The following is a 27,617-nucleotide window of genomic DNA, read 5'->3' as shown; positions in this document are numbered from 1 at the left end:
AGTGCCATGCTCCACTGAATAAAGCTACTCCAGGAAAACGTCATGCAGAAGTAACTGCTTGATCTCTTCCCAACGGCATCACTGTGGCTATCTTCCAAGTCACTCATAGCCATCCATCTGCATGATACATGTGGAGCAGCCTATTCGTATTAATGACGGTCAGGACTGCGGTGCTCAGCAATCTTCCCTCCCTGGTGCCTGACACATTTGAAAATGATCCTGCTTTGGTCAAACCAGATGAATTATGGGAGTGTGTTAGTTTGAGTCCAGAATTCCAGTGGGCATCCCACAATGTGCCACAAAAAAAAAATCATCCCAGGATGAATTGAGCCTAGTGGCAGAACATTACACCATGCCCCAACATCTGCCCCAAATGATGTACAGTTTTTTGAAAAAGTGAAGAGCAGTGTGGATGCAATGAATCACAGAAGAGAACTATCTTAAGATGGCATGAACAAAGGGGTGTGGATGCACTTCTTTGGGATAGTTAAACCTGGATAATTATAGTGGAAAAACATATGCTGAAAAAACTTGCCTATGTAGAGAAGCCCTAAATGCTTGAAACAAACCCGTTCGACGATGATTCCCCATGTACAGTTGCATTTTAAGAACTGAAAAAGATCTTGGTGGAGCTCGAAAGCATTTCTCTTTCACCAGCAGAAGGTGATCTAATAAAAGATATTACCTCACCCACCTGGGGGGCTCATATCCCGGGGCCATCATGGTTACAAGAACACTGCTAACATTTTGAGACCTATTATTCAGTTTTTAATCAATTTAATGTGTGCCATGTTAATTTTATATTGTTCTCATGTTTTAATCAAAATGTCATGGGGGAACCGAATCAAACACTTTACAGAAGACTAAGCATATTAAGTCAACACTGATACCTTTATCAATCAAACTTGTAATTTCATCAAAAAAAGATATCAAGTCAGTTTGAAATTATCTATTTTCCATGAACCTGTATTGATTTGCAGTAATGACATTACCCTCCTTTTGTTCTTTATTAATTGATTAATGTATCAGCCACTCCATTATCTTGCTCAGAATTGATATCAGGCTGACAGACCTATAATTACATGGGTCATCCCGTTTACCTGTCTTAAAAATTGGCTCAGCATTAGCTTTCTTCCAGTCTTCTGGAACTTCCCCAGTGCTCCAGGTCTTATTTAAAATCAATGTTAACGGTCACTGCGTCCCAGGACAGAGTCCCCCATCCTGTAAGTATGGCCTACATTCTTTGTTTCTAGATGTATACATTTACATTTAACTGTATTAAAAAGCATATTGTTTGCTTTGGCCGATTTTACCAGGTGATCCAGAATCAGCAACGTTTCCGCTTAGTTGTTTACCACTCCCCCAATTTTGGGGTCATCTGCAAACTTTATTAGTGATGATTTTATGTTTTCTTCCAGGTCATTGATAAAAATTTTAAATAGTGTAGGGACAAGAACCAATCCCTGTGGGACCCCACTGGATACACACCCACTCAAGGATGATTCCCCGTTTACAGTTACATTTTGAGACCTATCAATTAGCCAATTCGTAATCCATTTAATGTGTGCCATGTTAATTTATATTGTTCTAATCAAAATGTCAGGGGTACCAAGTCAAACACCTTATAAAAGTCTAAAAGATCTCCTCATCCAGCTCTTTTAAAACTTTTGGATGCAAATTATTTGGACCTGGTAATTTAAAAATATCTAACTTTGGTAGCTCCTGTTTAACATTCTCCAGAGATACTACTGGAATGGAATGATGGGAATATATCATCTGTTTTTTCCCCAAATCAGAACAGAAATATTTATTGTACACTTCTGTCTTTTCTGCATTATTATTGATAATGTTACCTTTTCCATCTAGTAATGGACCAATACCATTGTCAGGATTCTTTTTGTTCCTAACATATTTTAAAAATTCCTTGTTAATAGTCCTTAACTCTGCTGGCCATAGATTTCTCCTTGTGTCCCTTTGCTTTCCTAATCAGTTTTTTAGCATTTTTATCTTCTGATTTTTATTCATTACTGTCAACTTCCCATTTCTTCCATTTGTCTTATAACTGTATTTTTTACAGCTGCCTTCACTTCCCCTCTAAACCAAGTTGATTTTTTTAACCAGCACAGCCCTCTTTCTCGGTTGTGGGATTATGGCTTTTTGGGCATCTAGTAAGGTGTTCTTAAATGATTCCTAATTATCATTCATATTTTTCTGATTAAATTCTTCCTCCCAGGTGATTATACTCATAATTGTTTTCAGCTTTGTGAAATTGGTCCTATTAAAACACGAAGTATACCGATCTGGATTTTGTTCTGCTAATTACCAATCTACTAATTAAATTATTTGCCCCCATAACTCCGGCTGGGGGGCTGTTCCAGAGTGTCATCTCCCTCGTGGTTAGAAACCTCCTTCTAATTTCCAACCTGAATTTGTTTAGGGCCAGTTCATATCCATTTGTTCTTGTGCCAACATTCTCCTTGAGCTTAAATTGCTCTTCATCTTCCCTAGTATTTATCTCCCTAATGTATTTCTAGAGAACAATCATATCCCCTCTCAGCCTTCTTTTTGCTAGACTAAACAAACCAAGCTCTTCCAGTCTCCTCTCGTAAGATAGGCCCACCATTCCTCTTATCAACCTAATACCTTTTCCAGTTTAAATGAATCTTTCTTGAACATGAGTGACCAGAATTGTACACAGTATTCCAATTGAGGTCTTACCAATGCCAATAATACATCTACTAAAAATGCCTTGCCTTATACGTCCGAGGATTGCATTTGCTTTTTTCACAGTCATATCATGTTGGTGGATCCTAGTCAACCAGTGATCGACCCACACACCCAGGGTCTCTCTCCATCTCTGTCGCTTCCAACTGATGAGCCCCCAGCTTCTCAAAGAAGTTTTATTCAACTCTCCTCCTCATACTATGATAGTTACATCTGAAGTTTCCAGATGGGTACCATCTCAGCATTTTTTTCATTCAAGGTCTTAGGAATGTCCAAGAATGCCATTTACACATAAATGTGTTAGAACTAGGAGATTCGTCTATAACCCTCATGTTGTTCCTCCCACACATGCAGAACTCAAGTTGCCAAGGGCAATATGTCAGCAATGTATTAAGTATACAGGAAAGACCTTATTCATCTCAGCTTTGTCATAAGGCAATAAAACTGTGGGACTGGTATATCCTACACAACATGTATCTGATTCCCTTTCATGCAGTGGGAAATCACAACTAGATTGCAGATTGGCTGAGCAGTGATTCCATGGGGCTGTATGAGTGTTCACGAAAGGATTCAATGATTCAGTACATTTTCAGCATTTGGGGGGTCCTGAACATAGATCTTTTTGCCATCAGATTGAATACCAAGCATTCAGTTTTGTTTAAGAGCAGGCTCAGTTAGTCCGTTGGTGAGAGCTGTGTTCCTCTGTGACTGATGAATGGGTGGAATGTATGTGGTTCCCTTCCCCCCCCCATGTTGAAGGATAGTATAGAGAATAAGACAGGACTTGGCCAAGATGATTATAGTTGCTCCAGTGTGGCCAAGACAGAAATGGTACACCAATTTACTTCTCGTCTCCAAAGGGAAATACAAGATGCTACTGGTGACAGTGTACTTACTGTCCCAGCAGAGAGTGGAAGTCTTTCATTCAGATCTCCAATCATTGCATCTAACAGCATGGGTGATAGGACTTTTAACAGATTTATAGAAGTCTTGTTCTTTTGAGGTGCAACATCTTTTAATTGACTCTAGGAAACAGTCCACTAGAAAATGCCATGTTTTGAAATGGAAAAGATTTGTTACATGGGTGTCTGATAGGAATTTTGACCCTGTTTTGGTTCCTGTTCAGTGTATTTTACAATATTTGTTTCATTTGAAAACTATGGTTTTGTGTAACTCCTCACTTAAAGTCTATTTAGTAGCAATAGCAGTGTTTCATATACTAATTGATAGTAAATATGTTTTTCACACAACTCAGTTAAAAGGGTTTATTAAACTTGTATCTGCCAACACATAATCCATTTCCTTCATGGGACTTAAACTTAGTACACCTCTACTCTAATATAACACAGTCTGCAGGAGCCAAAAAATCTTACTGCATTATATGTGAAACCGCGTTATATAGAACTTTCTTTGCCTCCCCCCTGCTCCTTGTCCCTTGACCGCCCGCTCCAGAGACCCCCCATCCCTAATCACCCCCAGGACCCCACTCCCTACCTAGTCCCCCTGCTCCCTGTCCCCTGACTGTCCCGACCCCTATCCACACCCCCGCCTCCTGACAGGCACTCACCGGCAGGGGCGGGAAGCGAAGCAATGTGGCCCCAGCCCGCTCCATTCCACCAGCTCCCAGCCGCGACTCTCCGCTTCCCGCTGCCGTGAGTGCGGGGAGGTTGCGGAAAGGACACCCCCCGCACTCAGCTGCAGCAGGAAGCGGAGCAATGCAGCCCCAGCCTGCTCCACTGCACAAGCTCCCAGCTGTGGAGCTCTGCTTCCTGCTGCCGGTGAGTGCGGGGAGGTTGGGGAAAGGATGCCCCCCGCACTCACCGGTGGCGGGAAGCGGAGCACTGCGGCTGGGAGCTGGCAGAGTGGAGCAGGCTGGGGCCAGGCTGCTCCACTTCCACCGCTGCCAGTGAGTGTGGGGGGGATCCCTTCCCCCAAGCCTCCTCCTCTGAGTGACACAGCTAGGGCCGGGGCAAGGGAAGCGGAGCAGGCTGCTCCCGACCCCCCCACTAATCACCCGGGCCACTCTGGGCCTGCAGGGCCCCCAAAAGTGCCCCCTCATAACTCCTGCCTCCCAGACCCGGGGGGTGGGGGAGGCCTGCTTTACCGCATTGTACACGAACCCATGTTATATCGGGTTGCGTTATATCGGGGTAGAGGTGTATTAACTTATGTCTCCTCCATTGAACCTCTCAAGGTGTTCTTTATTTCCACTATCCATAAAGATTACTTTTATAATAGCAATCACAACTGCTAGAAGAGTTAATGAACTACATGCTTTGATCGCTGACCCTCCTTATACCATTTTTCATAAGAACAAGGTGGTTCTTAGACCTTATCCCAGACTTTTTTCCTGAAATAACTTCAGATTTTCATATTAATCAATATTAATTTACCAGTATTCTTTTCTTGACCCCATGCATGTAAGGGTGAATCCAAACTGTAATCTTTATATGTAAAATAATTTTATCGTATTATCTGGACAGGACTGAGGACTTTAGGATCTCTCCCAAATTCTTTATTTCTTTTGCCGGATATAGTAAGAGTCAAGCAATTTCTGCCCAGTCCTTATTTAGGTGGCTAGACAGTGTATAGAGGAGAGTTATAAGATTTCTTCCTTCTCTCCTCCTGCAGGTCTTAGTGCTCACTCTACAAGGGCAGGTGCTGCATCTGTAGCTTGCTCTAGGCATGTTCCTGTTATTGAAATATGTAAAGTTGCCACTTGGGGTTCAGTTCACACTTTCACTAAACACAGTGTTAGGTTTGGCAGCCAGATCTGATGTACAATTTGGCAGAGTGATACTTTATTCCTTGCTTATTTAGGACTCTGTCTCTCTCCATCCATTCTTGGAATACTGCTTGCCAAACTATACCAAGATTGGAAATATGCAGAGGACACGCAAAGAAGAAATTAAGGTTACTTACATGTAACTGGAATTCTTCAAGATGGACTCTGCATATTCAACAAAAAGAACGAGGAGTACTTGTGGCGCCTTAGAGACTAACAAATTTATTTGGGCATAAGCTTTCATGGGCTAAAACCCACTTCATCAGATGCATGGAGTGGAAAATACAGTAGGCATATATATATATATATATATATATATATATATATATATATATACAGAGAACATGAAAAGATGCGGGTTGCCATACCAACTCTATCGAGACAAATCAATTAAGGTGGGCTATTATCAGCAGGAGAAAAAAAACTTTTGTGGTGATAATCAGGATGGCCCATTTCAAACAGTTGACAAGAAGCTGTGAGTAACAGTAGGGGGAAAAATTATGACACTTTTATTATGGATGCTTCAGGGACAAGTTGGGGTGCCCACCTGAAGCATGTGTAGATACAAGGGACATGTTCTCAGTCAACTTAAAACTACACATGAATGTCCTGGAGCTGAGAGCCATCAGACCAGCCTGCATAATGTTCTTTCCTGTTCTGCAGAATTCCACAATGCAAATCTTAATGGACAACACCTCCACAGTGCACTGTATACACAAATAAGGAGGCAGTAGACCACTGCCTATTGTGCTGACTAATATTTTCTCATTATTTTCTTGTACTCTCCTGTCAGTCTGTATCCATGTGTTGTCTCTTGTTTTATACTGACATAGCAGGCATTTGCATGGCACTTTTGTAGTCAGCATTGCAAGGTATTTACATGCCAGATACGCTAAACATTTGTATGCCCCTTCATGCTTCAGCCACCATTCCAGAGGACATGCTTCCATGCTGATGATGCGCGTTAAAAAAACAATGTGTTAATTAAATTTGTGACTGAACTCCTTGGGGGAGAATTGTATGTCTCCTGTTCTGTTTTACCCTCATTCTGCCCTATATTTTATGTTATAGCAGTCTCGGGTGATGACCCAGCACATGTTGTTCATTTTAAGAACACTTTCACTGCAGATATCACGAAACGCAAAGACGGTACCCATGTGAGATTTCTAAAGATAGCTACAGCACTTGACCGAAGGTTTAAGAATCTTAAGTGCCTTCCAAAATCTGAGAGGGACAAGGTGTAGATCATGCTTTCAGAGTCTTAAAAGAGCAACACTCCGTTGCGGAAACTATAGAACCTGAACCACCGAAAAGAAAATCAACCTTGTGCTGGGGGCATCTGACTGAGATTATGAAAAGGAACATGCATCGGTTCGCACTGGTTTGGATTGTTATCAAGCAGAACTTGACATCAGCCTGGAAGCACGTCCTCTGGAATAGTGGAAGAAGCATGAAGAGACATATGAATCTTCAGCACATCTGGCACGTAAATATGTTGTGACACCAGCTGCAACAGTGCCATATGAATGCCTGTTCTCACTTTCAGGTGACATTGTGATCAAGAAGAAGGCAGCATTATCTCCTTCAAATGTAAACAAACTTGTTTGTCTGAGCAATTAGTTGAACAAGAAATAGGACTAAGTGGACTTGTAGGCGCTAAAGTTTTACATTGTTTTATTTTTGAATGCAGTTATTTATTGTACATAATTCCACATTTGTAAGTTCAACTTTCATGATAACTACAGTACTTGTATTAGGTGAATTGAAAAATACTATTTCTTTTGTTTTTTACAGTGCAAATATTTGTAATAAAAATAAATATAAAGTGAGCACTGTACACTCTGTGTTGTAATTTAAATCAATATATTTGAAAATGTAAAAAAAATCAACAAATATTTAAATAAATGGTATGCTGTTATTGTTTAACAGTGTGATTAATTGCGATTAATTTTTTTAATTGCTTGACAGTCCTAGTATTTAACTTTCTCAAGATTCACCTCGCAGAGAATTATAGATGATAATTTTCTAACACATAAGGTATTGCACCCGACATGAGGTAACTCTGTTTTGGATCAAAAAGCCCATCGTGGTTCAGGGGTGTAGTGAAGGCAGAAATAAGATATGAAAAAGCAATATATAACAAATGGAAAAAAGGAGATGTGAATAGCTATCAATATAAACTAGAAGTTATGAAGTATAGTAAATTGATAAGGGAAGCAAAAGAGGTCAGCAGAAAATCCATGCCTGGCAAGGCTAAGAGCAATAAGAAGTTTTTAAAGTATTTTAGGAAAGCAAATCCTAGCAATTGTGTAGCCCCATTACTAAATGGAGATGGTAAAATTGTTAATACTGATGTAGAAATGGCAGGAGTGTTCAATAAATATGTCTTTTTTGTATTTGGAAAGAAGCAGGATAATGTGTTTGTATGCCTTGAGGATGATGAAATATTTTCCAGTCCATTAATAATTGGAGAGGATGTTAATCTCTACTAGGGATAAACATTCTTAAATCTGCAGGCCTGGATAACTTGCATCCAAGAGCCCTAAAAAAGCTGACTGAGTAGATCTCTGCTCCATTGATGCTAATTTTTAATAAGTCTTGGAACACCAGGGAAATTGTGGAAGACTGGAACTGCTAATATTGTGCCAATAATCAAAAAGGGCAAGCTGGATGATCCAGATAACTATAGGACAGTTCGCCTACATCAATCCCCGGCAGAATAATGGAAAAGCTGGTAGGGGTTCAATTAATAAAGAATAAAAGGATAGGAATATAATTATTTCCATAAATGTAATACACTTAGACTTTTGTAACTGTTTGACTTAATATTGCATGACATTATGATTAAAAATTAGCACTATACAGTATCATTAAAGCACTCTCTATTGATTAAGCACTGGCTAACTGACAGATCTTAAAAAGTAGTTCTCAGTGGAGAATCAATAGGGAGCAGTCTCTTTCATTAGTACTCAACCAGCCTACATCCAATACAGCAGGCCTAGGACCAATCCCTGCAGAACCCACTGGTGGCATAGTGCGTTTACTCTTGGGACATTTTCATTGACAATGAGAGCAGTGCAGTGTGGGTAGCTATCTCACAGTGCAGCTCTCCCCATTCTGCCGCTAGGTCTTGTGGCAAAGCGAAGCGGATTGCAGCACATTATGGGTCTGGACTCAATGCCCTGTGATACACTGCTTTCTGTCCCAGCATTCCATCTTCAGTTTGTGGCATTTTTCAACGTCCGTTGTTTTCTGCTCGCTCCGCCACATCTCTCTGCAGGAATGGATCCCACAGTGATCTCCACTGCTCTGCTAGCTATTACTAGAACATTGCGAATGGCAGTGGAGTTATTCAAGAGTAACAAGAAGGGTTTCTTCAGGTATGTTGGCAACAAGAAGAAAGCCAAGGAAAGTGTGGGCCCCTTACTGAATGAGGGAGGCAACCTAGTGACAGAGGATGTGGAAAAAGCTAATGTACTCAATGCTTTTTTTGCCTCTGTCTTCACGAACAAGGTCAGCTCCCAGACTGCTGCGCTGGGCATCACAAAATGGGGAAGAGATGGCCAGCCCTCAGTGGAGATAGAGGTGGTTAGGGACTATTTAGAAAAGCTGGACGTGCACAAGTCCATGGGGCCGGACGAGTTGCATCCGAGAGTGCTGAAGGAATTGGCGGCTGTGATTGCAGAGCCATTGGCCATTATCTTTGAAAACGCGTGGCGAACGGGGGAAGTCCCGGATGACTGGAAAAAGGCTAATGTAGTGCCAATCTTTAAAAAAGGGAAGAAGGAGGATCCTGGGAACTACAGGCCAGTCAGCCTCACCTCAGTCCCTGGAAAAATCATGGAGCAGGTCCTCAAAGAATCAATCCTGAAGCACTTGCATGAGAGGAAAGTGATCAGGAACAGCCAGCATGGATTCACCAAGGGAAGGTCATGCCTGACTAATCTAATTGCCTTTTATGATGAGATTACTGGTTCTGTGGATGAAGGGAAAGCAGTGGATGTATTGTTTCTTGATTTAGCTTTTGACACGGTCTCCCACAGTATTCTTGTCAGCAAGTTAAGGAAGTATGGGCTGGATGAATGCACTATAAGGTGGGTAGAAAGCTGGCTAGATTGTCGGGCTCAACGGGTAGTGACCAATGGCTCCATGTCTAGTTGGCAGCCGGTATCAAGTGGAGTGCCCCAAGGGTCGGTCCTGGGGCCGGTTTTGTTCAATATCTTCATAAATGATCTGGAGGATGGTGTGGATTGCACTCTCAGCAAATTTGCGGATGATACTAAACTGGGAGGAGTGGTAGATACGCTGGAGGGGAGGGATAGGATACAGAAGGACCTAGACAAATTGGAGGATTGGGCCAAAAGAAATCTGATGAGGTTCAATAAGATAAGTGCAGGGTCCTGCACTTAGGATGGAAGAATCCAATGCACCGCTACAGACTAGGGACCGAATGGCTAGGCAGCAGTTCTGCGGAAAAGGACCTAGGGGTGACAGTGGACGACAAGCTGGATATGAGTCAGCAGTGTGCCCTTGTTGCCAAGAAGGCCAATGGCATTTTGGGATATATAAGTAGGGGCATAGCGAGCAGATCGAGGGACGTGATCGTTCCCCTCTATTCGACATTGGGGAGGCCTCATCTGGAGTACTGTGTCCAGTTTTGGGCCCCACACTACAAGAAGGATGTGGATAAATTGGAGAGAGTCCAGCGAAGGGCAACAAAAATGATTAGGGGTCTAGAACACATGAGTTATGAGGAGAGGCTGAGGGAGCTGGGATTGTTTAGCCTGCAGAAGAGAAGAATGAGGGGGGATTTGATAGCTGCTTTCAACTACCTGAAAGGGGGTTCCAAAGAGGATGACTCTAGACTGTTCTCAATGGTAGCAGATGACAGACGAGGAGTAATGGTCTCAAGTTGCAGTGGGGGAGGTTTAGATTGGATATTAGGAAAAACTTTTTCACTAAGAGGGTGGTGAAACACTGGAATGCGTTACCTAGGGAGGTGGTAGAATCTCCTTCCTTAGAGGTTTTTAAGGTCAGGCTTGACAAAGCCCTGGCTGGGATGATTTAACTGGGAATTGGTCCTGCTTCGAGCAGGGGGTTGGACTAGATGACCCTCTGGGGTCCCTTCCAACCCTGATATTCTATGATTCTATGATTCTTGAAGTTATGAAGGCAACGGCAGTCACAGTTGCCTAACGTGGTGTCTGACACAGAAAGCAGTAACATTAGATTGCTTTTGGCATTCACGGAGGAGCTGAACACGGTGGAACATCGCTTTTGGACTCGGGAAACTAGGACAGAGTGGTGGGATCGCATCATTATGCAGGTCTGGGATGACGAGCAATGGCTGCAGAACTTTTGGATGCGGAAAGCCACCTTCCTGGAACTGAATGCTAAGCTCACCCCAGCGGTGCGACGCAAGGACACCCAAATAAGACCTGTCCTCTTGGTGGAGAAGTGCATGGCGATCGCAGTGTGGCGACTCCAGACTGCTACCAGTCGGTCGCAAATCAGTTTGGAGTGGGGGCTTTGTTTTTGGGCTTTGTTAACGCAAGTGTGCAAGGTCATTAATCACATCTGTGACATTATTGACATGAACTGTGACAATATAGATCATTGTTGCAACCAAGGTCCTACAGTTGCACCAAATCTTGTACAAAGGAGGTCAAGTAAGGTGTCTATGGAAAGGTTGTAATTTGCTGGTTATGATTATGCTGTCTATATGTGTGTATCATTTTTATATTTGAAGTTATGAATATTGGCTATGTGCTTGTATCTCAATGTGTTTGATTCTAAGTAGCACCAGTGAAGCATTTGGTCAGCTTCTTGAGAAAGGACTATTCTGAGTAAGTGCCCAATCAAGAAACACTTAACTGACAATGGACTTTGGGAGATGCCAGTCCGCATCTGGGCTCTCCTGGGAACATTCAAACTAACATATAAACAATGGCATCGGCCTGCAAAAAGCTGAATCATTCATGGACATGTGACTTGCCCAGCTACAAATTCCACCTTGTTGCTGTGGGGTTTCCGCCAACAAGAAAGAGAATATAAAAGGCCCTGGAAGCCTCTCCTTTTTGTTTTCAGCTGGCTCAAGAGATGGCCTCCCCACCCCAAAGAGATGCCTGAAAGAAACTGGAACAAAGGACAGTAACTATGGGGGTGTGAGTGATTGCTGGCCCCAGGCCATAAACTACAATGTTGGTGTGAAAAGGATTGGGCCCAGACTAGGAAGGAGTCCACTTTGTGAAAGAAGCTTATTGGAACATCTCTGAGGGTGAGATTTACCTGTATTCAGTTTCCTACGGTATTAGGCTGAGACTTGCATGTTTTGTTTTATTTTGCTTGGTCACTTACTTTGTTCTCTCTGTTATTACTTGGAACCACGTAAGTCCTACTTTTTATACTTAATAAAATCACTTGTGCTTATTAATTAACCCAGAGTAAGTAATTAATACCTGGGGGAGCAAACAGCTGTGCATATCTCTCTATCAGTGTTTTAGAGGGCGGACAATTTATGAGTTTACCCTGTATAAGCTTTATACAGAGTAAAATGGATTTATTTGGGGTTTAGGCTCCCAGAAAGACTGAATACTGGGTGCTGGGAAAGTCCCTGTTAACTGAGAAGCCCCTGGGCTAAGTGAATCTTAGTTTCTGTGCACTGCAGGGGGGCGTGACCCAACCTCTTGGTCTGTGCTGTAGCTGACTGGAGTGTCTAACTCAGCAAGACGGGAGTGGAGGGAAACGTTCTCTGGCAGGGGGGTTTGCTCTCAGTGGTATCCCAGCACATCTAGTGACAGTCTTAAGGGAGTTTCTGTGACCAAACCCGTCACAGCATTCTGCTGTGAAAGACCAGAACTCTTGGCAACGTGCGTGACATTGTGGATGGCTTTGCAGACATGGGTATCCCTAACTGCGGAGGGGCAACAGATGACACACATATTCCAATTTTAGCACTGGACCACCTTACGACGGAGTACATCAATTGGAAGGGTACTTCTCCATGGTTTTGCAGGCTCTTGTGGATCACCACGGACCTTTCACTGACATAAACATGGGATGGTCTGGAAAAGTGCATGAAATACGTATCTTTAGGAACACTGGCCTGTACAGGAAGCTGCAAGCAGGGACTTTCTTTCAAGACCAGAAGATCACCCTAGGGGATGTTGAAATGCCCATAGTGATCCTGGGAGACCCAGCATACCGCTTAATGCCATGACTGAGTAGGTGCAGGATGACCATGGAATGTGAGTTTGGCCAATTAAAGGCGCACTGGCGATGCCTCTATGGAAGTTTAGACCTTAATGAGGAAAATATTCCCATGGTCATAACTGTGTGTTGCATGCTGCATAATAAGGGAAGGGTGAAAAGTTTACTCAGGGGTGGACTGCCGAGGCACAGCTCCTGGCTGCTGATTTTGAACAGCCAGATACCAGGGCTATTTGAGGGGGTGCAATAAGAATCAGGGATGCCTTGAGGCAACATTTTGAAGATGAAAACCAGTAATGTTTGTTGCTATGCTTGGGACTGCAATGGTTAATTACATTTGGTAGGCTCGGAAGCAGTTGTGATTATTAAGGCCTCAGATTCAATGTAAGGAACTGATAAAAGTGCCTGTTGATTTGCAGGTGCCATCGCAGAAATTGGAAAGGAATGCGTGGGTGGAGTTTGGGGAGGGCCTGGGAAAGAGCTCTGACTGTGCTGAAGCGGAGGGCGGGCATGCATCTTCTCAGTCTGGAACGTTACGAGGGACTGCAGCATGTCAGTTTGCAGGTGCAAAACTTTTATCAGCCTCTCCATGGTGTCCCTATTGTATGCATCATTTTCTTTTCTTTCCTGCTTGTCGCTTTCCCTCCACTGCTTGAGTTCAGTCTTTTCTGCCTCTGACTGCTGTAGCACCTCCCAGAACATATCTTCCTTGCTCCGTCTCAGACATTTTCTTATCCTGCGCAGATGCTCTGCTGCTTGTGTGAAGAGGGGAGCCTTTCAAGGTCATATCTGGAGAGGCACAAGTAACAATAAACAGTAGCACTACTGTTAACAACATGCAGAGCATTGAAACATTGCATTAAAATACACCACTGGTAACATACCTATCACTTTCTAGGTGACCCTATTCAAGCACACATGCTGGTGAACACCCCAAGCATGGTAAATGCACCTAGGGGCAGGGTCATTGTTCATTGCAGAAATAAAATCTGAAAGGGTCACGAGACACTTATGGGGGGCAACACTCTAAACTTTGTCACCATTTTCCACAAGCAGGGCTCGTTATGGAAGATATCTCACTCCTGAGGGGGAGCAAGGAAGCAAGAGTGCATCTGCTACACGCTTGGGGCTTCCACCCCAGTCCCTATGCTGCTCGCCTGTGTGCAGCTTTGGTCCCTGCCCAAGTAATAGCAGAGTGGCATGGGAAAGTGTCTCTCAATTTGGGGAAGGAACAAAGCTGCTCTGCCAAAGAACCTCTGGCAGAAGATTGCCGAGAACCTCCAGGAAAATTTCCTAGAAATCTCTCTGGAGGATTCCCGTGAAATCTCGGAGTGCATAAACTCCCTGTTTCACCGTACTGCCTAGCTGCACGGGGAAATGCCCAGCACACAGAAACACAGTCAGCCTTGTACATTTCTCTGCCCTCAACCTGCTTCAGAACTTCACAATGCAAAACCACTTACCAGGGGTCTCCGCTCTTGCTTCTGGCTCATCAGAGAGCGACTGCCGAGACTGGTTAGGCACATCCAGAGTGGAGAACAGCTCCTGACTGGACGCAGCACCGGGCAACCCCGGCATGAGCTCCACATCTTCTTCTGCCTCCACCTCCTCATCCATGACTTCCTCCTCTGGGCTAGGACCACTTTCCACTGGCTCCTGACCTGCCCAAGTATCCATGGGGCTCTTGGTGGTGAAGGTGGGATAGCCGCCGAGGATAGCATCCAACTTCCTATAAAAGCGGCAGGTCTGGGGCGCAGCAAGGGAGCGACGGTTTGCCTCCCTCGCCTTCTAGTACGTGTGCCTCAGCTCCTTCACCTTCGCTCTGCACTGCAGCATGTCCCGGTCATAGCCTTTTTTGCGCAAGCTGGCCCATAGGTGTTGGAATTCCGATGGCTGGAGCTCAGCTGGGACTGGACAGCCTCCTCTCCCCAAACACTCATCAGGTCCAGCAGCTCTGCACTGCTCCAAGCGGGAGATCATTTGCTGCATGGTGTCGCCATGGCTGCTGAGGAGGATGAAATGTGAGCTCTGCACACCAAGCAAACAGAAAAGGGAATTTCAAAATTCCTGGGGCTTTAAAGGGGTAGGGGCCCTGGAAGGTTGTTTATCTGGTGTCAGGGCAGCAGAGTTGAAACTGCTGACCCAGAGTGGTCAGGATGGGCATTGTGGGACACCTTCCAGAGGCCAATAACAGCACAAAAATCAAGCACGGTGTCTACACTGGCACTATGGAGCTAAAACTTTTGCATAAAAAGCCTTATGACTCTTGTCAAGGTGGTTTTATGCACTGCAACTGAGGAGTTTCATCACAAAAAGTGGCTTTGCAGTGTGTACACCTCCACTGTGTAGACAAGCCCTTATAGTATCTAGAGAGATAACACATATACATAAGATGTTAAGATTGAAAACATTGCCAGTCTCCTCACTCTCATGTGACTCAGACCCTCTCTCACACACATCAGGGTGCGCTTGCATGTTGTTGGGTGGATAGCTGCTGTATTTTCAGTAGTTTTGATCTGTTATCACTTAAACTGTGGAATTGGGGGCACTTCAGCGCCTTTAGCTGGACACAGAAGCTTTTAACATTAGATATCCCAGTGTGTTGTGATAATAATGCAAATCTTTAGACCCACATAAGAAAAGCCCAGCAGATTACATTATTTTTTGGCAACTGGCAAATTCATAAAAAATCTGGCTAGGCCAGTGAAATACCAGCCAGATGATAACCCTAATAGAACAGTATCTTCAGGGTGGCACTGGGCCATGAGGTACATACATGCATGAGAGTGTGCCTGCTATCGCCCTTGGGCCCTTTAAGAATGGGAATTGCCAGGTTTTGTAGTTTCCAGACAGAGCACATGATAGTAAAGGGTCCACTGTTGAACAAAAAACCCTGAAGGAAGTCCCTCTGTAGGGACCAAACAGGAGGGCTAGGGCAGTGGCTCTTAACCTTTCCAGACTACTGTACCCCTTTCAGAAGTCTGATTTGTCTTGCATACCCCCAAGTTTCAACTCACTTAAAAACTGCTTACAAAATCAGACATCAAAATACAAAGTGACATAGCACCCTAGTACTGAAAAATTGCTGACTTTCTCATTTTTACCATAGAATCATAAAATAAATCAATTGGAATATTAATGTTGTACTTACTTTTCAGTATATAGAACAGTACAAACAAGTCACTATCTGTATAAAGTTTTTGTTTGTACTGACTTCCCTGGTGCTCTTTATGTAGCCTATTGTGAAACTAGGCAAATATCTAGATGAGTTGATGTACCCCCTGGAAGACCTCAGCGTACCCCCAGGGATACGTGTACCCCTGGCTGAGAACCACTGGTCTAGGGGATAGCCAGGAATAGCTACCTAAAGGGAGGGGCATATCCACTCTTTTCCTAGCTTGTGGAAAGCAGAACAGGGTTCTGGTACTCAATGTTTTGTGTTGTTTTGAGACTTTTGTAGATTCTGTTTATTAATAAAACCAGCCCTGAGGAAAGGAACTTGGAACTAATCTTGAGAGTTTGGGCTTTATTTTGACTACCCTGGCTGGTGAATCTGCTCACTGGCTTAAAAGCCAGTTTTAAATTCCTCGAAATGACTTGTTCTGTTGCCTCATAGTGAGGCCATGACATTATCATTCACTTGCATTTCAAACTCTGGTTCCTCATCCTTTTAACCAGTCTACATGTGCAGAACTAATCTGGAGTTTTTGGAGCTCAGGAAAACTGATATCAGTAATATAGCTGTAATCAAAACAAATAAAAGGATTACTACTTTTGTGTATTGCTTTAAAACCATCTGAGAGAATAGATATAGAAATTATGCATCCAAGTTATATGTGTCTATTTAAACAATATTAAACAGCATCTAGAACTGTTTCTATTTCATTTATGGGGTTAGATAGGTTATTAACTGTAATTTATGGGGTTAGATAGGTTAGTGAAAATTGGCAGCCTTTGTATTGTGTTGAATTTGACTCCAATTTTGTTGATTTGAAAAAAATTAAAAAGCAAATAAGGCATGAAACACTTCATTTTTCCTTATTGTGGTTAGCTGTACCAAAACATTGAGGCACAGGCCATGATGTCTATGTAGACAGTGTTTATTGAGATAAAATAATTGCTTCCTTGTCTGTAGTTATGGGATACAAATCCTGCTCCTTGATTCCTGCTGATTTTTCTCTCATATTTCTTCTACTTTTTGAATATGCTGTTTCTTTTAAAAATTAAATGTGACAACAGCAAATTCCTAATTGGCTTTAGGCTCACTAGTGACATCCAGCTCAAATCCAATTTCAATGGTGGTTTTTGAACGAGAAATAATTTGCAGGAAGGATTACTGTTTAACTTTACAGATTAAAAGGCCCAATCCTCCAAAATGCTGAGTGCTCTCAAATTGTATTAAATCAGTGATAGTTGAGGGATCTTACCACTTTATAGGTGAGATCCAAAGAGAGCGAAAACCATATGTGCTTGATTTGATTTTGTGGGAAGCTTTTAAGATGCACTTTGGTCTTGTCTACACTTGCAACAGCATGTAGGCTACATGTAGCTACATGCTGCAGTGAAAAGCAGGCTGCATACATACTGTGGTGTGTAGCTGCACTCAGCAGTGAAAGTCTCTGGTAGTAGGGAAGCAATAAGGAGTTGCTGACTTTCCCCACTGCCTCCCTACTGCTGGAGCCTTTACCTGCTGCCTTCCCCCTGCCAGAGCCTTATCCACTGCTGGAACCTTTCCCCATCACTACTTCCCTACTTCCAGAGCTTTTTGCCACTACTGGAGCCTTTCACAGCACCCAGGACACTACACTCCTAAAAATAGCAGCATAGATGTGGGAAGGACTGCTTGGGCATATAGAGAGCTGTGTAGAGAATATACCCTAAGGTTATGGCATGCCTTTTGCTGCTTAACTCTGAAGGTTTTTTGAACTATCAAGTTGTGAAGCCTATGTTTAAAAGAAATCAGTTGTTATCCTAGATATAGGCTAATATCAGCTTGTTGTATGTAGCTCTTCTAAGAGGCAATTTAATGTGATGTGATTACTACCCACACTCTCTGAATATTGACGGTATCCTTTCACTGACCAACTGTTTGTTCTTTCCTTCCCCCTCTCATGCTTCACTTTACATTTGTTGCAACTCAGTGGTGTGGGTCGAAACTGGGGCTGGGCTTCTGCAGGCAGCAGCATCCTGGCTGAATTTGGTACTCTGCACATGGAATTTGTCCACCTTAGCTACCTGACTGGGGACCCTGTCTACTACAACAAGGTTAGTTTTGTGCTCAGAGTCTAATGTTATAAGAAGACTCAGAGTTGTGTACTGTGAATCTGATTAGGAATGAGAGGGCCTGATCGATTACAATCATGTTTTTTGGTAACAGACCAATTATTTCATTCTTTGCATTTATATTACCAAAATGCATAGCTCTCCAAAGCAGAAAATTATGAAGACAAGATCTTTTTTTATTTTTTGTACAGATATTTAGAAATGATGCTCATGACATATGTCTACATGAGTAGCCATTAAAAGGAAGTGCCCATCTAGAAAAAGCCACAAGAAGCCTGTTTAATTAAATTATGAAAAATTGCAGTTGAAGAAGAAAGTCCAGATTTAAACAAACTTTGAAGGTAGATGAAAATTATTTTTGGTGATCCTGACTTTTGCTTTAATTTAGGTCATGCACATTCGGAAGTTACTTCAAAAAATGGAACATCCTAATGGGCTTTATCCAAATTATTTGAACCCAAGGACTGGGCGCTGGGGTCAGCGTGAGTATTTTTATTAATTTTTTTTTAGTAATTAAAATGTATCTTATACACTCAGAATAATGAATAGGAAAAATTACTATGAATGTAAGAGAGAACGACTCTAAAATTGAGGAGGATAGAGAATACACAGCATCATTTGTATTTGGCGTGCAAAAGGGTTTCCAGGACTTGAAGATATTTAATGAAATTATCTTTTATTTATTACCTCTCATAGTGATCATTTGGCTGTCTTGATCAAGTCTTACTGTGCTTTTTCCCAAAGGCACTTCCCATATTACTTCGTGTCTCTCCCTCACTTACGTTGATCAGCAAAGTCTTCAATAATAGTTATAAGGTTGGAAATTGTTTCTTCGATTTTCTTTGACCTCCTCAAAAGTGGGAAGAACGGTTTCACATTTCTGTGAGCCACCTGGCAAATAGATGTCACAGTTTGTGGGAGTACTAATTAGAGGTAATTATAACTCAACTGTATGCAGGGCCGTCCCTAGGGGGTGAAGGGCCTGGGGTGGATGTGACGAATCCATCACTTCCAGGACCGACCCATCACTTCCGGGACCAATCACGCCAGCCTGTAGGGCCCCCCAAAGTATGGGGCCAGGAGCGGTTACCCTGATTTGCTGTACCCTTGGGACAGTTCTGACTGTATGGGATTGGTGGTGGACTATAGGACCTTTAACCATTAGCTTGCAGGTTGGTCGTGAGTAAAATTTTTAGCCATCGGGTTTCTGTTCAGTGGCCTACGTGAAGTGAATTGGTATCAGTCTAGTTTCTAATTGACAGAGGTATGCATCATAAAAAACATCCTCACAAAAGACACTAAAATTGGACCCTTTGATGGCAATGCAAGCAGAGAGCGCAAGCATTGACTAAGTTGTAGAGATACATGATTCCTTGAATTGATTCTTCCAAGACAGAGTTGAAGCCATTGCTATGGTATTGTATTTGTTCTGTGGACAAAGAGAGTTCTTTTGCTCCAAGACTTGTCAATCCAGTATCTTTCATTTAAAAAAAAACAACAAAAAATCTGATGAACCTATCTTGTCATTAAAGAATGAATTCTGGTCCCATTTGAAGTCAGTGGCAGATTTCAGTGGGGCCAGAGTTTAGCACTAAATGCCTAGCAGAATTTCCACAGAACTTGTAAATGGGGAATTTGCTTCTATTTTTGTGTCCAACATGAGAAGAACTCAAATGCAGTTGTCACTGAGACGGAATATGAAGGGATTTGTCTGAAGTGATAATTAAGATTGAATTCCACTGTAAATGACTCCAGTACATTTTGGAAGTCAGACTAGATAATCACCCATGGTCCTTTCTGAACCATGGAATCTACAGTATTAATCTAAGACAGTGGTTCCCAAATTTCAACAACCCGCAAACCCCTTTCACTAAAATGTCAAGTCTTGTGAACCCCGTCCTAAAAATTAATATTTCCAGAGATTTTCTCCCTTACCTCAGCATAAACTATAAAAGCAGTGATCTTGGAAATATAAAGTGTGTTTTTATGACATGCTTATTACACACTATTTATTAATTATTATTTATCATGACAGTATTTTAGTACATTATGAAAACGACAACACTCTTCCAAGATCTCACTTTTGTAGCTTGTATCAGTTTTGATTAAGCCTGTTATACGACAAGGCTCCTATCAGAGGTGCCAGTAGAAAAAAGGGGTGCAGGGGCACCACCAGAAAAGTCGGGGGGTCCACAGGGCCACCAGAAAAAAAGGGGAGGGACCCGTGGAGGGTGGTCGTGCCGATGCAGGGGCAGCGCGTGACCCTCGTCATCCCCCCGTACTGGCACCTCTGGCTCCTATGTTTCATCAAGGAGTATCAGATGTGAAACAGCATGAAGCCAACTCACTGCCATCAAGCTATTATTTAAGCTACTTATGGTTGCTACAGGGCATGCTACTTCTCTTCTCACCCTCTCTACATGCTCACAAAGAACCAATTTTAAAAGCAAGAAAATGCCACGTTAAGGAGGGTCTTCTTCACACATTCCCACTACATGTCAATTCATTCCACTCTCAGTGAGACACTTCAGCCCATCCTGGAGATGTACTTTCCACTTCCAAGTCACACGCAGTCACCCCACATTCATCTGACTTGCACAGCAATGCAAAACTGTAACTCCAAACCTCAACTACCTTAGAATGGATACATGGAATACCTAGATTTCAGTTTATTGGAGGAGTTATGAAATCTCCTTAGGGGAAATATGAGTTTGAAGCTAAGGTTTTGTATTGCATCTTGAGTCAGATGAACATCCTGTTTCTAGAAGTTAATTTATGATTACAGTCCTGAGATGCTCACCCCATCTCCAGAACCTATCTGACTCACAGTAGCTTTGTCATCCGATAGCTCTTTGGGGAGCATCTGAATATGGCTATCAAGGTGACAGCAGTCCTCAGGAGGAGGGAGAATTAGTAGAGGAACCCTTAGATGTTCCCCTCTCACCCTCTATTCTTTTTCACCAGATGAAGCCATCACTCCAGGGTTGACATCTCCCCCACCCCACAGAGGACTTCAGTTTTTCAGGAGGCCACTTCTCGAGGAGTACAAGAGGAGTGTGTGCGACATAACTCGCACACCCTCCTTGATATTTTACAGACTTCTGTCCCAGAAGGAATTGCCCTCTTTATCAGTGAAGCCTTTCTGGAGTCAGCAAAAACCCTCTGGCAGACCCCAGCCTCTATACCTCGTATGGCCAAGCAAATGGACAGTTGATATCAAGTCCCTCAACAAGATTTTGACTATTTCTTTAACCAACCTGTTTCTTATTCGTAGGTGGTTATCATCAGTCCTGTCCTAAAGCCACTCCCAAGGATATGAAATTTAAGAGGCTAGATTTATACAGCCAAAATATTTATTCTACCACCTCTCTTCAAATGAGAGCTGCTAATTATTAGGCTCTCTTGTCAAAATGTAATTTTATTTTATTTTTTTTGCAATTTCTAAATTTGCTGACAAGTTGCTAGAGGAATATGAGAATCAGGTTTTGGCTTTGGTTTCTGAGAGATGCCTTACGGCTCAAATATCCCTTCAAGTAGCAGTACATACTACTGATATGGTCTCAAGTTCTATACGTGTTGCAATTTCTGTGAGGTGTTCTTCCTGGCTGCAGGCTTCTGGCATTCCAAAGGAGCTGCAGAACACAATAGAAGGTTTACCCTATAAGGAGTCTAAACCATTCTCTACTGAAACGGACAATGCTAGGCGGACACTGAAGGACCACGTGAGACCACATCTGGAGTATTGCGTCCAGTGTTGGGCTCCCACTAAAGAAAGGATGTGGACAAATTGAAGCGAAGGGCAACGAAAATTAGGAGGGTGGTGAAGCACTGGAATGGGTTACCAAGGGAGCTGGTGGAAACTCCATCGTTAGAAGTTTTTAAGACCTGGCTTGACAAAGCCCTGGCTAGGATGATTTAGTTGGTGTTGGTTCTGTTTTGAACAGAGGGTTAGAGTAGATGACCTCCTGTGATCTCTTCCAACCCTAATCTTCTATGATTCAACATGCATTGTCCAAATTTCCCAAAATAAGAGGCCAAGTTGCACACTGGGATATCCACCCATGGTGCACTGAACTGTGCAACAATACAAGCACTCCTGGTGAACATATGCCATGCCAGTGCAAGGGTCAAGAATGCAGGGTTGGAAGAGACCACAGAAGGTCATCTAGTCCAATCCCCTGCTCAAAGCAGGACCAACACCAACTAAATCATCCCAGCCAAGGCTTTGTCAAGCCCAGCCTTAAAACCCTCTAAGGATGGAGATTCCACCACCTCCGGAGGTAACCCATTCCAGTGCTTCACCACCCTCCTAGTGAAATAGTGTTTCCCAATATCCAACCTAGACCTCCCCCACTGCAACTTGAGACCAATGCTCCTTGTTCTGTCATCTGCCACCCCTGAGAACAGCTGAGCTCCATCCTCTTTGGAACCCCCTTCAGGTAGTTGAAGGCTGCTATCAAATCCCCCCTCACTCTTCTCTTCTGCAGACTACATAATCCCAGTTCCCTCAGCCTCTCCTCATAAATCATGTGCCCCAGCCCCTAATCATTTTCGTTGCCCTCCGCTGGACTCTCTCCAATTTGTCCATATCCCTTATGTAGTGGGGGGACCAACACTGGACGCTATACTCCAGGTGTGGCCTCACCAGTACCGAACAGAGGGGAATAATCACTTCCCTCGATCTGCTGGCAATGCTCCTACTAATACAGCCCAATATGCCGTTGGCCTTCTTGGCAATGAGGGCACACTGCTGACTCATATCCAGCTTCTCATCCACTGTAATCCCCAGGTCCTTTTCTGCAGAACTGCTGCTCAGCCAGTTGGTCCCCAGCCTGTAGCAGTTCATGGGATTCTTCCTTCCTAAGTACAGGACTCTGTACTTGTCCTTGTTGAACCTCATCAGATTTCTTTTGGCCCAGTCCTCCAATTTGTCTAGGTCACTCTGGACCCTATCCCTATCCTCCAGTGTATCCATCTCTCCCCCCAGTTTAGTGTCATCTTCAAAGTTGCTGAGGGTGCCATTAATTCCATCATCCAGATCATGAATAAAGATGTTGAACAAAACCGGCCCAGGACCAACCCCTGGGGCACTCCGCTTGATACCGGCTGCCAACTAGACATCAAAGCCATTGGTCACCCGTTCAACCCGACAATCTAGCCAGCTTTCTATCCACCTTATAGTCCATTCACCCAATCCATACTTTTTTAACTTGCTGGCAAGAATACTGTGGGAGACAGTATCAAAAACTTAGCTAAAATCAAGATATATCACATCCACCGCTTTCCCCATATCCACAGAGCCAGTTATCTCATCATGAAGGCAATCAGGTTGGTCAGGCATGACTTACCCTTGGTGAATCCATGTTGACTCTTCCTGATCATCTTCCTCTCCAAAATGGTTCAAAATGGCTTCCAAGTGCTTCAAAATGCGTCCTTGAGGACCTGCTCCATGATTTTGCCGGGGACTGAAGTGAGGCTGACTGGTCTGTAGTTCACTGGGTTCTCTTTCTTCCCTTTTTTAAAGATGGGCAATATATTTGCCTTTTTCCAGTCATCCAGGACCTCCCCCGATTGCCGTGAATTTTCAAAGATTATGGCCAATGGCTCTGCAATCACATCAGCCAACTCCCTCAGCACCCTTGGATGCATTAGATCCGGACCCCTGAGAACACCCTCCTTGTGTTTCTTCCAGGTATCCCACTCCCTCACTTACCTCTCGGTTTAGGTCACCATCCCCCGGTGAACCTAGTTTAAAGCCCTCCTCAGTAGGTTAGCAAGCCTGCCTGCAAAGATGCTCTTCCCTCTCTTTGTTAGGTGGATCCCATCTCTTCCTAGCAATCCTTCATCCTGGAACAACGTACCATGGTCAAAGAATCCAAAGCTCTCTCTCCGACATCACCTGCGTGACCACACATTCACCTCCACAATTCGACAGTCGCTACCTGGGCCTTTTCCTTCAACAGGGAGGATGGACAAAAACACAACTTGCATCTCAAACTCCTTTATTCTTCTTCCCAGAGCCATGTAGTCTGCAGTGATCCGCTCAAGGTCATTCTTGGCAGTATCATCGGTGCCCACGTGGAGAAGTGGGAAGGGGTAGCGGTCCAAGATCTTGATCAGTCTCGGCAAACACTCCGTCACATCCTGGATTCTAACTCCAGGCAAGCAGGACACACTTCTCGAGTCTCCTAGTCTGGTCGGCAGATGGATGACACCGTCCTCTTTAGGAGGGAGTCCCCGACCACCCCCCCGCCTCCTCTTAGGAGTGGTGGTCATGGAACCCCCATCCCTAGGATAATGCATCCCGTGCCTTTCGGCCGATGGGGTCTCCTTCTAATCCCTTCCCTCAGAGAGCTCTTCCAAATCCTTCTCTGCAGTAGTACCTGTGCAGAGAGCCTGAAAATGGTTTCTTTCCTCTCTCTGCATTGGGGGTACATAGGTTCTCCTCTTTCTTCCTCTGGAGGTCTCGTGTTGCCAGTTTTCTTCCCGGCTCTGCTCTGCATTGCCCTCTCTGAATCTTCAGCACGTTTTGCTTCCAGAACCAAACACTGACTTCTATCCAGAAAATCTTCATTTTCTCTGATGCAATGCAGGGTTGATACTTGGTTCTCTGATCCTCTAACCTTCTCTTCTAATATGCAGACCAGCTTGCACTTCGTACAGACGAAGTTGCGTCTGTCCTCTGGGAGAAAGACAAACATGGCACATGCTGAGCAGGTCACAACAGCTGATCACTCACTATCCATGTCTTCTTTCCAAGAGGCTCCTCAGGTTTTGTATGTACTGCGCACAGGAGCCTGAAAGGCAAAAACACTCTGTGCAAACTCCCAGGCAAACTCCCTCTGTTTGCCTGGCCTCAGTTCGCAACTGGCTGCCTTTTTAAAAGGCTGCTGGCTCGAAGCAGGTGGCCCGGCACACAGCCTTCCCCCCAATCAACCACTCAAGGCCCACCTGGAACAAAGCACTTCCAATTCACACTTTTCAATCAAACACCCACATGGTCAAACGGTCATACTATTCGAACAAACAAGCACACGGTCAAACAAATGGTCACAGCAGACAGACACTCGAATATTCATCCCACCAGCTCACAACACTATACTATACTAACACCTACTATACTATGCAGAGGTCCAAATTTTCAAATAGCTTTATGTCCAGTTTTCAAAGTACCCATCATAGGCACACAAATCCTCACAAGTTTCAGAGTAGCAGCCATGTTAGTCTGTATTCGCAAAAAGAAAAGGAGTACTTGTGGCACCTTAGAGACTAACAAATTTATTTGAGCATAAGCTGTCGTGAGCTACAGCTCACTTCATCAGATGCATTCAGTGGAAAATCACTGAATGCATCCGATGAAGTGAGCTGCAGCTCACAAAAGCTTATGCTCAGATAAATTTGTTAGTCCCTAAGGTGCCACAAGTACTCCTTTCTTTTTGCAAATCCTCACAAGTTTAGGTTAAAACTGCATGAGCATATGTACAGCCCCTTCCTGTCTGTACATGTGGTGCAATTTACAAGTACACAGAAAAGTGCAAGTACATCTGATCATCGATCTTCTCTGAATCACTTTATTGACTTCCAGCTATTCATGCCCTGTATGTATGTAAACTATTCAAGTCTCATCACACAAGACAGAGAACAATGCTGCAGGCAGTATACTGGTGGGAACAATTCTGCACAGGCTGAGGTTGGACTGGGCTTACTTATGAAGTCTTTTTTATCTCTGATTTTTGTCTTTGAAGTGCAAGACAAAAGTCTCAGTGTCTCTAGAAGTTCGAAATCATTGCATGGGTGCTTGTGATCTCAAGAAATGTAAAAGGGTGTAAATGTAAAAGGAGAGACTTTGCTGCAGCTTTGAATTCACTCAATATATGAACAGAAACAAGGAGTTTGTAATAAGATATTAAATAAGTGTGTGGTGAAGCAGAGGAACCACCTATCAGCATGGAAAGTGGTTAAGGAGAGCCTTTGAGCTCACCTAGTCCCACCCTGTTATAACTGCAGCCAATGCCAGGCCTGGAGGGAGTGTAAAAGAAGAGAGATAGCTCAGTTCATGGCTGACTGGTGATAGGCTTACCACCTGGCCAGTATTTGACCAGCCTGGCCAGTTATTTTTATGGATTTGCCAGTTGCCAGAAAAATAATTAAATTTGGTAGGTTTTTTTATGTGGGTCTAAAGATTTGCATTATTATCACAATACACTGGGATATCTACTGTTAAAAGTTTCTGTGTCCAGCTAACGATGCTGCAATGTTGCCACTTCTGCAGTTTAAGTGATAACAGATCAAACCTGCTGCAAATACAGCAGCTGTCTGCCCACCAACATGCAAGCGCACCTGCGTGTGTGTGTGTGAGAGAGAGTTTGAGTCATGCTAGAGAAAGAGATGTGTGATGTTATCAATCTTATCGATATGAGTTATCTCTATAGATACTATAAGTGGCAGTTGAAGTGAGGGGTTGCAGAGTTGCATTGGGGTTGGAGTTATGGTGGGCTTGCCTTGTGGGGGGGTATCCCGAATTTTTTGCATTTCGAAGGTTGTAACCCTAACTAACGAAAAAGCAGGAGCTAGCTGCCTGCCTGCCTGAAGGGACAGAACAGCAGCCTGCCAGCCAGGACAGCCACCTGGAAGTAAGCACTGGTTTCTGAGCCAAGGGAGACTGCAGAGGAAATCCCAGCACTGGAGGTAACTGAGTGAGTGAACCTCAGAGACATTGTGGGGATCCCTCTCACCAGCTTGCAGCTGCCCCACCCAAAGGAGCCTGGGACCGCAGGAAGGCACTGTCTGGACTCAAGAGGCAGTCCTGTGGGAAGCAAGCCGCCCAGTAGATTGGACTAGAGGGACCACACCCCAAATTAAACAGACTAATGGACTGGTAGGAACTAGCCTAGGGCAGCGGATTCTGACTCTTTGCTGGGCAGGACACCAACCCCGCTGTTCAGGGGTTGACATACACAGGGACATGGGCTGGGACTCAATAGAGAGGGAGAGCCTGGGTCTCCTCCAACCCCCCGGTCAGCCTTAAAGACTGAGGCCACTCAGCCAGCAGGGAGCTTGAGAGCTAGGCGATCTATCTATCTGCCCGGCCACCCAAGCCCTGTCACAAATGGTAACTGCTTCTACCAAGTCATAAGATGTACTCTCCAGATTAAAAACACACAAAAAATTGATTATATTTTTTAAAAACTGGGCTAGTCTTGCTATTGCTTAAGCTATCCGTCTGTTTCAAGTCTTTTTGTTCAAGGTAATTGGCTGATATGTGTACTGCTTGCAGTGCTAAGGAGTTTTATTTTTCATTAACGATGGGTGCAGGTCACTAGATTTCTAGGAAACTCTTTCCTGAATCTTATTATATATGGAGCTGGTGGCACTGTCTGTAGTTAAGATTGCTTGACACTTCGCATTATAAAGATCCTGTTTTCAGTTGCTTATATCTGCCAAACTTTCACTGTTTGAGCTGACATTTTCAAGGTTGTAGGGCCTGAACGGGGATTTTCCCTATTGCTGTGGGATTGGGCACTGGAACTGAGAGCAGGGAAATTCTCTTGTGCTCTCAGTGCTCCCCCAGCTGGTACCCAGGCACAGTGGGAAAAGGAGCAGCCTGACTTAAGAA

The 27,617-nt window shown here is 43.8% G+C and overlaps 1 protein-coding gene across 2 annotated transcripts in view; it reads left to right on the top strand.

Moving 5' to 3' along the window:
- The window catches only part of MAN1A2 (mannosidase alpha class 1A member 2), a 301,819-nt gene that overhangs the window by 196,508 nt on the left and 77,694 nt on the right, over positions 1 to 27,617 (top strand). For both annotated transcript variants that reach the window (XR_014714217.1, XM_084648770.1), the window contains exons 7-8: positions 17,860 to 17,983; positions 18,390 to 18,483. Coding sequence is in view for 1 of the 2 variants with exons in the window: in XM_084648770.1 (XP_084504896.1) it covers positions 17,860 to 17,983; positions 18,390 to 18,483 (218 nt within the window). In the remaining variant the exon portion in view is untranslated. The remainder of the gene's footprint in view (positions 1 to 17,859; positions 17,984 to 18,389; positions 18,484 to 27,617) is intronic.

This window comes from Lepidochelys olivacea (genome assembly GCF_965140295.1).
Source record: "Lepidochelys olivacea isolate rLepOli2 genome assembly, chromosome: 1".
Lineage (NCBI taxonomy): Eukaryota > Metazoa > Chordata > Testudines > Cheloniidae > Lepidochelys > Lepidochelys olivacea.
The sequence above is the reverse complement of the archived record's forward strand: the minus strand, read 5'-3'. Positions and strand labels throughout refer to the sequence as shown.